Source organism: Euphorbia lathyris, chromosome 1 (genome assembly GCF_963576675.1).
Source record: "Euphorbia lathyris chromosome 1, ddEupLath1.1, whole genome shotgun sequence".
Taxonomy (NCBI): Eukaryota; Viridiplantae; Streptophyta; class Magnoliopsida; order Malpighiales; family Euphorbiaceae; genus Euphorbia; species Euphorbia lathyris.
This window is the reverse complement of record NC_088910.1, coordinates 49,763,254-49,778,131: the sequence shown is the minus strand read 5'-3', so window position 1 is coordinate 49,778,131 and position 14,878 is coordinate 49,763,254. Positions and strand designations below refer to the sequence as shown.

The 14,878-nt window shown below is 32.8% G+C and overlaps 1 protein-coding gene across 1 annotated transcript; it reads left to right on the top strand.

The window, feature by feature from the left end:
• Positions 1-9,673: 9,673 nt before the first annotated feature.
• LOC136232135 (NAP1-related protein 2) lies at positions 9,674-14,388 on the top strand. Its single transcript, XM_066021176.1, has 10 exons — positions 9,674-9,928; positions 10,619-10,741; positions 10,855-10,905; positions 11,136-11,207; positions 11,381-11,494; positions 11,587-11,648; positions 12,244-12,304; positions 12,421-12,477; positions 12,566-12,610; positions 13,978-14,388. The coding sequence occupies exons 1-10, from the start codon at positions 9,803-9,805 to the stop codon at positions 14,059-14,061; spliced, it is 795 nt and encodes a 264-aa protein (XP_065877248.1). The 5' UTR covers positions 9,674-9,802; the 3' UTR covers positions 14,062-14,388.
• Positions 14,389-14,878: the final 490 nt, after the last annotated feature.

Below are 14,878 nucleotides of genomic sequence, written 5' to 3'. Positions count from 1 at the left end.
TCGTATCAACGTGACCAACGCTAGTTACAGGTTGGCTTGATGGTGTTACCAACGGTGTTTCAATCCCCGATGAGGGATTCTGCTCTCCACTCGTCATGTCTTATTGTGAACGAAAAACCCTTTTATTTGGCTAAGGGTACACCTTCACCGCACCAATTGATAACTTGTGGAGAATTTTCGATCAGCTTCCGTCCCTGTGGGGGCGTTGTTGGGTTCGACGAGGGAAAGCTCCGATACCAAAGTCAGTATAAAGTATGGAAGAGTAAACTGAATTGACAAAGTAGGGTTTCAAGGATTGTGTGAAGATGTACCTTGCTAGCTTGAGATGCAAGCTATATATATAGTCGTGAAGTCGTAACCTTTAGTAACTAGAAAGTCTCCATTAATGCTTCATTAATGGCGGTTACTGGTTTTCTTTAGGTATGTCCGTTAGCTTATTAATAGCTCATTAATGGCCTTTATTGCGGAATCGGCTCCGCTGCTCAGCTGGCGGACCGAGGGGTCATGGCGGATCTCCACATAGGTTGACTGCGGATCTCATGTGGCGGAGTCTTGGTGGTCCGCCTGTCGGATCTCCTCGCTTGATACGCCATGGCATTCTGGTATCAGGTGGTCGATCTAGGCGAATATCTCCTTTGATCCTTTGGATAATATCCCAATATTATCACTCATAGAAAAATATAGCAGGAGTTTCATTCACTTTCTGGAGCATGTAGTCTAGTTTCCAGTTGATTTTTGTCTGATTTGTGCATCATATAGTCACTTGGCTTTTTTGGTATCATTTATGCAGCTCCTTTATCAACTTCCACTGGTATTTGTTTATTGACCTTTAATAATTAACTCATGGTGTACAAACGAAAATTTTCACTGTTAAACATCTTTGCAAACAACTCTACTAGTTTCTTCAATATTAATACCTGAGTCTATTTCCAGTTTAAATGATTTGGTGTGCGTTGCAACTGTGTTTATAATTCTCATATATCATGTTCTCTAGCTACTGAAAATGTTACTCTTCTGCTCAAGTCATTCATGTGAACCTGCCTGTTAACTGTAAATTAGCTGCTTTAGGTTTCCATCAAGTAGAAAGTCAGATCCACTAATATATTGTGTTGATTCTGTTTGCTTAGACTCTCATGTTTAGACAACTAACTGAATTAGGGTTGTTTTAATCAATTACTTAATTTAAGAGAAACGTGTGATATATTAATTTGTCCATGCTTCTTTCATTATGGAGTAAATCATTGAAGTTCAGGTTTTGTGAAACTGAACTTCATTTTCTTGTATTTGCATATTTCACCATGGTTGCCTTAGTGATCAATCGCTACTTGATTGAATTTTTCTCTCCAACGAAGCGAATCATTTTCTCCTCTGTAGTATGCATCCTTACTGGTGGCAATTCATTAGATTTTGACATAATTGAGTTGTGTTGTTTTGTAGTAATGTTAATTGACATGATTGAATATGTGTAGTTGTGTTCTTACGGAAGATTATATATAATGTATGGCATAAAGCCCAATTGAGCCCCTAAACTATAACTCCAAAGTCAATTAGCCCCCTATTCTACAAAAATGAGCAATTGGGTCCCCAACATTTGCAAAACTCTCCAATCAAGCACAAAACCTATAGAAGTATCCTCTTCCTTGGCTGACATATTAACCTCTTTTTCAATCTGTAATGGAGAATTAGAAGTTTCATCTTCCTTTAACCGGAGGTTCATGATCTCTTAAAAATAAGGAATCAAGCAATTTGACAGGGATTAAGAGATTAGTATGGCATTCAAAATTCTTATAGAAATGCAGGTCGATGAACTCAAGCGAAAAATCTTCTCCTATACAAAACTGGACAGAATCCTGAACCAAATGCAATTGATAAAAATCATCTTCAATAATGCAATGATCCTCAACTTTACAAAATGAACATAATCTGTTGTTTTTTATATTGGGATGAAAGTGAGGTTAGGCGAAGGAAGAGAAGGTTCAACATGTGAGGGACAAACAAAAAATGGAATAAAATGATCAGTCATAAGAATTGTAATATGAGAATGCGATGAAGATAATGGGAGAAAATTAGTTGGAGAAACTATTAAGGAATAAGTATTTGGATTAGATGAAGAAATACTTATAATTGCATCAGGTAAAGAAATAACAGGAAACTGAGTTGGAAGATATTTGAACCCTTTCTATTAGGTTGTGTTTAATTGGATTAGATGAAGAAATACTTATAATTGCATCAGGTAAAGAAATAACAGGAAACTGAGTTGGAAGATATTTAAACCCTTTCTATTAGATTGTGTTTAATTGGAGAATTTTGCAAATGTTGGGGACCTAATTGCTCATTTTTGTTAGAGAGGGGGGGTTGCTAATTGACTTTGGACTTATAGTTTAGGGGCCCAAATGGGCTTTGTGCCATAATATATTCTAACTTTGAGTTTATCTTAGTGCTCCTAATGGGAATGAGTGGTTTGACAAGCAGATAATGGGAACACTTAATATAAATTGCTCAACTTGGATGGATTGGTTTCATGGTGGATTGCATTTTCAGATTGAACACCATCGGTTTCCCTGATTGCCTCGATGCAATCTTAGGAAAATCTCATCGTTTGTCATCGACCTGTGCAAGAAGCATAACTTTCCTGACAATTCTGCATCTGTTTTCAAGAATTTAGTACATGTATTCTGTCTGTTCAGTATCATTCTTTGGCTCTTCTGGTTCAGTAGGAACATAGGCATCAAGAATCACAACAAGCTGCAATTGGAGGGCATCCTGTGTAAAGCACAGATAGTTATGGATGAATTTCGAGCCAATTCCGTCAAGACCAGCGACCAAAATAATAGCCCACAGCAACCTCCAGCGTGATGGCAAGCACCTCCCCCCCTTGATAAAGTTTAACTTTGATGCATCCTATCTTCTGAACGAACTCCATTGCACAACAGGTATTGTTGCTCGTGACAGTCAGGGACGAGTAATGCTATCAGCTTCCCTCCCAATGGATAATTGTGTGAACCCAGGATTTGCATAGGTGTTAGCAGTCTACAATGGCTTAAAGCTAGCAATTGACTGCCACTTCAAGGAGATCACTGTAGCCACAGACTCCAAACTTGTGATCAAAGCTCTCAATGGTCGAATGGAAACAAGTTTCTTGTTGAAGGACCTCCTTGCTGATATTATATTACTGAGACCCTATTTTAGCACTTTAAATTTTGTTTATGAAAATAGAGGGTCAAACTTACCTGCTCACTCAATGGCCAAGTTGGCTAAGTGGGGCTCTACCTTTCAATTTCCTCAAATCTTTCTACAAGATAGCCTTATTGCTATTTCAAATATTGTTGTACCTTATAATGACCTGATGTAATTTCTCTTTTTTAATGCAAGGTTTTCTTTCTAAAAAAAACCCATGGATGAGATGGGGATTTTGTGAAGCTTTTTGTTTTTTTTGCAGTTATTTTTGTATGCCTATTGAAGTCAGTATGTCTGTATTTTATTAATAGATATCCAAGGCCAAGGTCAGATTAGATTAGATTTCAGTTGAAGAAATAAGTATATGTCACTCACTTGTTAAGTTAAGGTTGTAATTGTTCCTTTTAATTTTTGGATTATGTAAAAGATCATTCATACTAACTACCCTGCAGGTTGATGTGTTTCTGCTCAACTGTGCAGCAAAGAAACTAGTGGGATGTGTACTATCTGTTGATCCATCCATCGCTTGCTTTTAATGGTCTTGCCTCACGCCCTTATTAACCAACACTGATGTTGCTTTTAATGGTCTTGCCTCACGCACATATATTTTAATCTTATGGTCTTGCCTCACGCACATATATTTTAATCTTATGATAGGTGTCTTTATAGCGGTTAAAAATATTTTATTCTTTTAAATATGAGCAGTTTAAATTAGGGCTTTTACAGTTTCTTTAGGCTTTGATTGGATAAGAGGTTTTGAAAGGTAATTAAAGGGAGGGTAGAGAAGGGTAGGGAAAGGAAAGGAGGGGGAGAAAGGGTATTACCCTTACCCTTGTTTGGGAGAAAGGTAAGGGTTCATCAAAACCCTTTCAAATCCACCGATTTGGTGGGTTGAAAATCTATTAAAAACTTATTGATTTTGAACCCTTCAAAACCTTTCATCAACCCTTCAAAACCCTTACCCTCATATTTTTTATTCTTCCAAACAAGGGTTTCCACTAGCCATTCCCTACCCTCCCTTTAATTACCCTTCAAAACCTCTCATCCAATCAAAGCCTTATAGTCACATTACAATTTGAATTAACGTTTTCAAGTAAGATCAATTTTAGCCTTACGTTTCTGAAAATTGAAAAAATTGATTTGACTGTTATTTAACTGTCACATCAAACCTTTCAAAATCAAACTCGTATGGAAGTTCGATATAACAGTTAAATGACAGTTAAAATTCAAAAAATTGACCCCGCATTTCAAAAAATTTAGCGGTGGAACTTCTGTTGCATTTCAAACAATTTATAGAAAAATATCAAAATTGATCCCTTTATGTTTTATAAAGTTTTAATTTAACTTCAACACTTCACCATTATTTTAATAATCATTAATTAAATATTTTTTTTATCAAATTAGTTAGTAATGAACATCTAATTCGATTAAAAATATTTTATTCTTTTAAGTGACGTTTGAAATTATAAACTTAACCATAACTTTTCAGTGACGTTACGGAAAAGTTACAGTTAAGTTTATAATTTCAAACGTCACCGAAAAATTACGGTTCGAAGTAACAGTTAAATAACAGTTGAACCATTTCAAACTGTAATTTAAACTGTTCAAAGTGACAGTTAAATGTTCGAAGTGCAAAAACCATGTTTCAAACTGTAATTATAAAGAAACTTTAAAAACCGTAATTTAAACTGTCAAAAAATTAATTTACGTATAGTTTGACTAAATTTATGTAACCTTTTTATTTTAGGAGAAAAAAATTCACAAACCTTGTGAAAATAGAGTTTTACATAAAACCTATAAATTTTACGTAAATCTTTTATTTATAGACATAATTTACGTAAGGTTTGACTAAATTTACGTAACCCTTTTACTTTAGAAGAAAAATCCACAAACTTTGTGAAAATTAGAGTTTTACGTAAAACCTTTGAACTTTACGTAAATATTTTATTTTTAGATATAATTTACGTATAGTTTGACTAAATTTACGTAACCTTTTTATTTTAGGAGAAAAAAATTCACAAACACTATGAAAATAGAGTTTTAAGTAAAAATTATGAATTTTACGTAAATCTTTTATTTTTAGACATAATTTTACGTGAGGTTTGACTAAATTTACGTAACCCTTTTACTTTAGGAGAAAAATCCACAAACATTGTGAAAATTAGAGTTTTACGTAAAACCTTTGAATTTTACGTAAATATTTTATTTTTAGGTATAATTTACGTATAGTTTGACTAAATTTACGTAACTTTTTTATTTTAGGAGGAAAAAAATTCACAAACCTTGTGAAAATTAGAGTTTTACGTAAAACCTATGAATTTTACGAAAACCTTTTATTTTTTGACATAAATTATGTAAAGTTGGACATAATTTACGTAACCTTATTATTTTAGGAGAAAAATCCACAAACCTTGTGAAAATTAGAGTTTTACGTAAAACCTTTAAACTTTACGTAAATCTTTTATTTTTATATATAATTTACATATAGTTTCACTAAATTTACGTAACCTTTTTATTTTAGGAGAAATTTTTTTACAAACCTTGTGAAAATAGAGTTTTACGTAAAACCTATGAATTTTACGTAAATCTTTTATTTTTTGACATAATTTACGTAAGGTTTGACTAAATTTACGTAACCTTGTTATTTTAGGAGAAAAAATTCACAAACTTTGTGAAAATTAGAGTTTTACGTAAAACCTTTGAACTTTACGTAAATCTTTTATTTTTAGATATAATTTACGTATAGTTTCACTAAATTTACGTAACCTTTTTATTTTAGGAGAATTTTTTTTACAAACCTTGTGAAAATAGAGGTTTACGTAAAACCTATGAATTTTACGTAAATCTTTTATTTTTTGACATAATTTATGTAAGGTTTGACTAAATTTACGTAACCTTGTTATTTTAGGAGAAAAAAAATCCACAAACCTTGTGAAAATTAGAGTTTTATGTAAAATCTTTGAACTTTACGTAAATATTTTATTTTTAGATATAATTTATGTATAGTTTGATTAGACCTGGGCATGGGTCGACAAGCCCGCCCAGCCCGGCCCGTCCAGGCCCAGGCCCATTTAGCCGGGCTTGAACACATGAAAATATTGTCAGACCCGATCCGGCCCAAGCTCGTATAAACTCGCTAAAAATTGGGCGGGCTTGGGCTTTGCTAATTTTACATCGGGCCGGCCCGACCGACCCGATATAAAATATTATATATATATATATAAATTATAATATATTTTTTATAAAAATAAATATAAATAATTTAATTTTTCTGGTTCAATCATCTTTGAATTAAATTTTTTAGCTAGGCTTAACTTATTATTTTAAGGGTAATTAATTTATTAGTCCCTATATTTTGACATAACACACTGTTTAGTCCCTGTATTTTCAAAAATACACGGTAAAGTCCCTAACGTTTTTCTCGATGAACTGTTTAGTCCCTAACGTTTTCTCGGTGAACTGTTTAGTCCATGTCGTTAGACTCTCATAAAGATTCTGTTAGCCAATTTGGATTTGCGTTCTTCTTTTCCTTTATTTTCATTTCCTTTAAACTATAATGCATCTGAAATCAACTTTGAGTGTTATTCTTCTTGATTTTCTTCTTAATCGTTCAAATTCGTAAGCATTGGATATGTTCTTTTTCTTGTTCTCCATACAAATAGCTTCTTCTTCTAAATTGGATTTCTTCTTCTGAAGTTTGAAGGTAAATAGTAAAGGGTAATTTAGTCATTTCTGAAGTCATAAACGGTAAAAAATCTAATAAACAGATGGAAGGACTAAACAGTTAACTGAGAAAAATGTTAGGAACCTTACCATGTGTTTTTGAAAATATAGGGACCAAACAGTGTGTTTTGTCAAAATATAAGGACTAATAAATTAATTACCCTTATTTTAATATAGATAGTACTGATTTTTTTTAATTACACATTAATATAAATTTAATTGTATTTTATTTTTTTTAATATACATATGGGCTTGGATGGACGGACTTGGGATTCATATCTTAGGCCCGAGCCCGAGCCCGACTAAATTTTTATGGGCTGGGCTGGGCCTGGGCTCATCAGGCTTTATTAAAAGCCCGACAGGCCCGACCCATGCCCAGGTCTAAGTTTGACTAAATTTACGTAACCTTTTTATTTTAGGAGAAAAAAATTCACAAACCTTGTGAAAATAGAGTTTTACGTAAAACCTATGAATTTTACGTAAATCTTTTATTTTTTGACATAATTTACGTAAGGTTTGACTAAATTTACGTAATCTTGTTATTTTAGAAGAAAAGATCCACAAACCTTGTAAAAATTAGAGTTTTACGTAAAACCTTTGAACTTTATGTAAATATTTTATTTTTAGATATAATTTATGTATAGTTTGACTAAATTTACCTAACCTTTTTATTTTAGGAGAAAAAAAAATTACAAACCTTGTGAAGATAGAGTTTTACGTAAAATTTATGAATTTTACGTAAATCTTTTATTTTATCAGTCCCTATGTTTAATATCTAACCTATTGTTTAGTTCTCGTATTTTAATAATATATTGTTTAGTTCTTATTTTTTTAACAATTTTTTCACTGAAATTTTTAAATTATTAAACAGATTAGTCCCTCTATAAAGAACTAAAACTGTTGAATTGAGTTAAAATTAAGGACTGAATAATGTATTATTAATATAGAATGACTAAATAGTGATTAGATTAAAATATAGGGACTCATATATTATTTATCTTGGAATTATTAATCTTTAAAATTAAAATTTGCATAATTAAATATTACCTGCTACAGCAGGTTACATTTTTTTTATTAATTTTAATTAACATTATTTTTTTAACACATATTTAATTACTATTGGATAAAAAAAAAGTAACTTACCTCAATCTATATATAATATAAAACAGTAACGATGGAACTGAGGTGTCACTTCCTCCTTTTTTTAGTGATAAAAAATTTAATATATTAATTTTAATTTTATTATATATATATATCTATAAAAATATTATTTTATCCGTACTATATATAAGAGTTCTACAGAATTTAAATTAATCCCTAAAATCTCTCTAATTCTCTACACATCTATATCTATATATAATATAAAACAGTAACGATGGAACTGAGGTGTCACTTCCTCCTTTTTTAGTGATAAAAAATTTAATATATTAATTTTAATTTTATTATGTATATTTATCTATAAAAAAATTATTTTATCCCATATATCTAAGAGTACTACAGAATTTAAATTAATCCCTAAAATCTCTCTAATTCTCTACATATCTATATATATAATATAAAACAGTAACGATGGAACTGAAGTGTCACTTCCTCATTTTTTACTGATAAAAAATATAATATAATATATAATATATTAGTTTTTATTTTATTATTATATTTATCTATAAAAATATTATTTAAAGTAAATGTGAAAATCAAATAATAATATTTAATTAGTAATGGCAGAATTGCTGCTGGTGGAGTTCTTCGGGATGCTGGTGGCGCCTGGCTGGCTGAGTTTACCCATAACTTAGGTACGGGCTCCTCCTTTACTGCGGAGCTCTGGGGGATCTTGTCTGGCATTAAACTCGCCATTCGCATGAGTGTTAAAAGACTTTCGGTGGAGTCTGACAATTTGGAGGCTATCAACAGGATTTCGGATAGACAAGTTGTTTGTCTTAAGAGTCAGAATCTCATTAAAGCCATCTTGAGGCTTCGTCCTGCCTTCGATTCTCTTACCTTCTCCCATATTTATAGGGAGCAAAACCGTGTGGCGGATCGCTTGGCAGCTGCTGGGCATGGGGGATGTTAGGTGTTTATACCCTTTCCGTTCCTCCTTCTTTTCTGTTACCTTCTCTTCTTGAGGATAGGATTGGGGTCAGTCTTCCTAGACTGATCCCGGGTTAGGTTTTTGTTTGTTTGTTTTTTTCTTCCCTTCTTACCAAAAAAAAATAATAATAATAATATTTAATTTATATAACACATTTATGTCATTAATTGTAATTATTACATTGTATTTTTATTAATATTTATATATTAAGATGAATCCGTGCATCGCACGGGCCAAAAACTAGTTTGTTAATGAAGTTGGTTCATAACCTTATTTTAGCTTAAAATTGAGTTTGAGAATCAACTTGTCCCTTTAACCTAATATACTTTATAATAAATGTCAAATAACCGTGAATCATATATTACTATACTTAAAAAAAATAAATATATATTACTATGAGTTATTTTAGACGAATTTAATTTCAAGTGTAAGTTACTCTATAGTTCCCAAGAAATGATTAGGAGAGATACCATCTACAACTGAATGGTACAACCTGTCACTAAAATCTCGAAACTATGCCTAGTTAGTAGTTAGTATTTCTTAAATGACTTAAACACCCTTAGCTGCACACTTTTCAGCCTACTGATTGGAGATGCACGATGGGTTCACAAAAGCAAGATACATACGATAGAAACTCCCAAAACCCTAACCCTTTTGTTGCCACGCTGACAAACTTCCTTTTTTTCTCTCTTACTTCACTCCATAAAGGAGACCAAAGCAGAGCACCGGAACTAGGGTTTTAGCCAATCCTCAAAAGAGCAACAGAGTCAATTCTTAGGGTTAGGGACGTTGTTCAAGGAGGAGAACGGAAAAATGGTTACAGACAAGGGGAAAAAGCAGAAGGTAGCTGAGAAAGGCGAAGAGGAAAACAACCAAATCGACGAAGCACTCGTCCTCTCCATCGAGAAGCTGCAGGAGATTCAAGATGATCTCGAGAAGGTATATATATTTGCATAACTTGCTGTTTTAATGTGCACAAATATTTGTTTCTGTTGCCTGTAAAAGCTAAAGCTTCATTTAGCAAAACATTGCTTCGCAAGAGGGCAGTTTCCTTGTAAATTTTATTGAATTTGAGATATGAATGCTATTCTTGGTTGTTTAATTATCCTAATTTGATTTTATTTTCTGCAGTTTGATAGAGGAGCTATTGTTCTTCAAATACTCATTTTTGCTATAAATGACTTTAATACATTGGCTCAATTTTACACTGCCATGCAGCAATTTAGATGCACATATCGCCAATCTTCCTTTTTCATGCTGAATTATAATATTTTAGTTGTTGATTATTCTGCTGTTGTTGTTTATTTTTTTTCCTAACTTTTAAATATATATAGTCATTTTGTGAGGTGATATTGAACTTCGTACCAGCCAAGGTCACATGCATTGATTAGTATCATAGATATTTTGCAGTGCACTTCTTATCGTTATTTATTTATTTTTTCTCTTGCCGATTAAGCTCTGTTACTGCTTCTGTTCCGTAGCTTTTCTCTAGAAAGCACACTAGCAGGGCATGTTACTAAATCATAACATATTTTTTCGCTTATCAAATATAAGTCTTGCATCCTCATATTTTTAGGATAAATGTTGTTTCTTACAAGCACTAGTTGTGCTATTGTTATGCATTTCCAGATCAACGAAGAGGCTAGTGATAAGGTATTGGAAGTAGAGCAGAAGTATAATGAGATACGCAGGCCAGTCTATGATAAGCGAAATGAGATCATCAAAACCATTCCTGACTTCTGGTTAACCGCGGTCAGTATCCATTTTCCGCTGTTTGTGCCATTGTGCCGCACTATATTTAATCTCATGGTGTATCGTATTAATGACTCAGTTACTCAAATTGATTTTTTTCCTGATTTGTGCAGTTTTTGAGCCATCCTGCTCTTAGCGTGTTGCTAAATGAGGAGGATCAAAAGGTTTGTGTTTTATATACTCCGTGAAATGAATGTTACCTGGTGGACACTTTTTAGTTTTTTTCCTTCATTGAACTTTTGATTTATATATTTCACTTCTCCACTTTTTTTTTTTCCGAATTACTTTGGGTGGACTGGAAAACTAATTCTATATCCTGAAATATTCTTTTTAAATTGTTCAAGCTGCCTGCTTAATTTTGTTGTTTTTATCTCACTGTTTATTTTCCTAGCAGATATTCAAACACTTAAGCTCCCTGGAGGTCGAGGACTTTAAAGATGTGAAATCGGGTTACTCTATTACATTTGTGAGTCTATCTACTGTAAACAATGTTTGCCAAGTTTCATGAAGAACTGATTTCACTTTTCTTCTACTGGCCTCATTTCTGAAGAAAAGAAATTAATTTCAATAAATGAGTTGAACATTAGCTCCTGTTCTGAAGCCTTTCCTTTTCTTTCCTTTTTTCCTCTTCTATTTCAGAACTTTGAATCCAATCCTTATTTTGAGGATACAAAGCTTACAAAGACTTTCACATTCCTTGATGAAGGAACCACTGAAATTACTGCTACACCTATCAAGTGGAAACAGGGCATGGTAAGTGCCACATATTTAGTGGTGCACTTGGGAGTTCTAAATTGCTTATTTTTTCTGGATCTAATCTTAAGTTTCATTTCTAACATGTGAAGGGTATACCTAATGGTGTTGCTCATGAGAAGAAAGGGAACAAAAGGGCTATGAGTGATGAGAGGTTGGTTGTTCCAAAAATTCTAAATCCCGGTTTCTTTAGAAAAATGTGATTGTGGAAAAGTGCAGGAGAGAGTAAATGGTCACTTCAGACTCAACTTTATAAGCATGAAATGCATATTCTTGGAAAATGTTGTATTTTTCCCTGGTGATCCTTCTTTTCTTTTCAATGATATGCAAAATTTTCGTTTAGTTATTTTTGTTTATGATAGGAGAGATAATTATATTTACGTATTATTTAGCGGATAAGCTTTGACACTGGATCCAGAAATAGAAACTAAGAAATGCCACATCCCTAAAAGATATGCTTGTGTCTTTGGCATTCCTATCTTTTTGCATCCTCTTCCTTGCTTTCCCAATTTTAAGCTAAATGCAATCTACATGCAGATTTTTTAAGGTCTTGAACTTGTGTTTCAAGTTTCATTTTAAATCCTCCTTTGTAATTATTTGCTAATTTGTATCTTATGCATTAGCCATGTTATACTGTGCAACCTAGTAAATCATTTGTATTATCTAACATAAAATTAAACAGCATTCAGTATTCAGTTGCATAAACATGTTTTTGTCTGTCCTGATCTGCAAATTTACCCTCAATGCAGCTTCTTCACCTGGTTCAGTAGTGTGGAGCAGAAAGACTTGATGGAAGAGTTGCAGGATGAAGTATGTTTTACCTCTCTGGAAATGTTGTCTTTACATAGTCCTTGGGTGGCTATAAATCTTTTCTTTTTTAACTTTTCTTTACTTGATTTGTTTAAAACTCGTTTGAGCATTTCCAGATTGCAGACATTATCAAGGAAGATCTATGGCCCAATCCACTCTCTTACTTCAACACTGTAATGTTTTCATCCTATGTTTTATATCCCCAGTTTTTCTTCAGTTAAAGTAAACTCACAATGCTTATTTCTTTCTTCCCAACTGTAGGAACCTGATGATGAGGACTTCGATGGGGATGAAGCTGATGACGGGGTAAACACATTCCTCCTAATACACACATGCACAAACTTTACATGCCTATAGTATTTATATTGTTTTTTAGTTGATGAAAATGAGTGTTCTGTGTACTTTATTTCTGTTTTATCTTTCTTTCCTTGTTCTGTTGATAGTTGGCTACATGGTAAGACTGGATAATGAAAGAGATCAAACTTGGGGTTGGTGCTTGTTATATTATATGTTAAAAAGAAATGGAAAATGAAGTGGATTTCAAGGTTAATCGTAATTAGAAGTTGTAACCTTCCCTTGTAGCACGTGCATGTTTAAATCTATTAAGAGTATAAACTCTGCTTCACATAAATATGCCAAACGTTTCTTTCTATTCAACACTTTTGCATTAATATCTTTATTTTTTAAATTGACCTTATCAAACCAAAATCAAACTCTCCCTTCACTGATTAAAATTGAGGTATGATTATTGATATTTGTGCTAACTTTAATTACCAAGTGTATAGTTGGAACTTAAAATGCCCTTTATGAAGGTCTATAGTGCCTAGTGTATGGGGGATGTTTTGTTTTTAGTTGCAATCATTTGGAGGTACGTGGTGGGGAAATTGATTATGTTAAATTTTCTATAGTTATTGTCAAAATTTCTTTATTGTTATTATTTATCCCTCAGTTCAGGCTGTGCATTATTATTCAGTTAGTTTACAATTCTGCTGTTAATTGCGCTAGTTTGTTGAACCCTCAACTTGCGTTTGAAGAGTATTTCCTGGAAGTTGTAGATTCTTTTTCCTTAAATAAGATGACTGAGAGTCTGGGTGCAAAAGCGTAGGCAATTATATGCGTGATTATGATGGAGGTCCTATAGACGCTGTGGTATCTGGTTTCGATTTTGACGCTTGGAGTTTTGCAAGTTGAATATTGTTTGATGTTCTTCTTACCACTAGGTAGATACAGTTGATTACTAGATTATGGGATATGCTACTAGTGCCATTTTCCTTCTCCAATCAATTATCAAAACTCGATAGAATTGTTCTTCCGTAAAGGAGAGAGATTCATGATAACGCGCGAGTCCTATGTTTTGCTGAAGTTGAATTTACTCCCCCGCTATTCCAATTCAAGAATATATGCTAATTATATAAAAGGTAGTAAGAGGATGATCTTGGTAGGGGGGTCCATTGTTAATATTGGTTAATATCCTTGTTTAGCTGAGGTTGATGAAATTGATTGCTTTCTTATTCGCATGTCTAAGTATTAGTTTTGCAAATTTGTCAAATTACACATGACAGGTTTGGTTAATGAATTTATGTGAAATTAAACAAAACGAGGATTGGTTCATGAATGCCTGTCAAGATTCATTGCTTTCTTATTGCACATCTAAGTATTTGTGATGATTGCAGGATAAGGATGGTGATGACTCTGAAGAGGATGACGATGAGCAAGATGACGACGAAGAAGATGAAGATGGTGATGCAGAAAATTGAATGCAATTTTGATTAAGCGGGTCATACTTTTGGGTAATGGGTCGTGTAAAGTGGTATCTAAGGGTTCCCAGGACTCACAGGGTTGTAGGGAGAATTATCAATCTTAAATTATTATAATAGCTTTTTTTATACTGTGTAGGTAACTGACTGGTACCATGTTCAGTCTGTTTATTGACTGTCTTATTTTCGGTCAAAGGCCTTTCTCCTTTTTATTCTTGTGTGGCCTAGTTTTATGGTTCCTCCCTGAGCAGCTTTTTAAAATAATTGTGGTATGACGGCCTTTATTTTATAGCATAATGAGAGTAGAATTATACCTTGTGGTGTGAAGTTCGCATTTTCTTTTTTATGCTGTTGTGGAAATGATTTCTGCTGTTATCACTCTAAAAATGCATTTAAATTTAGTACAGCAGCAGGGTTATTCCAAGCACTCTAGTTCTGGAATGAATTGCAAATTGAGATGAACGGACATTCAATACTAAATTATTAATGTGCTACCAGTATCTTAATGTCTGGTACAGTTGATTGCCATTTGGATTATTATTATTACTATTATTGGATTGGATTATTATTATCAATTTTTTTGAAATGATATTAATACTCTTGTTTTTGGTCCCTTCGTATGGACCTGTCTATTTGGTAAGTTTATTTTTTATTTTTTAAATTGTTCAATTTTGTCGATGTTCAAGTCTCAGAAGACAGTGAAATTTAAAAAAAAATGTGAGAAGACAGTGAATAGCCTTTTCATATTTAGGCATTGTTTGGTAAATTCTGAAATCTGTTCATCAATAAACTGTTAATTCGATGAACAAACAATACG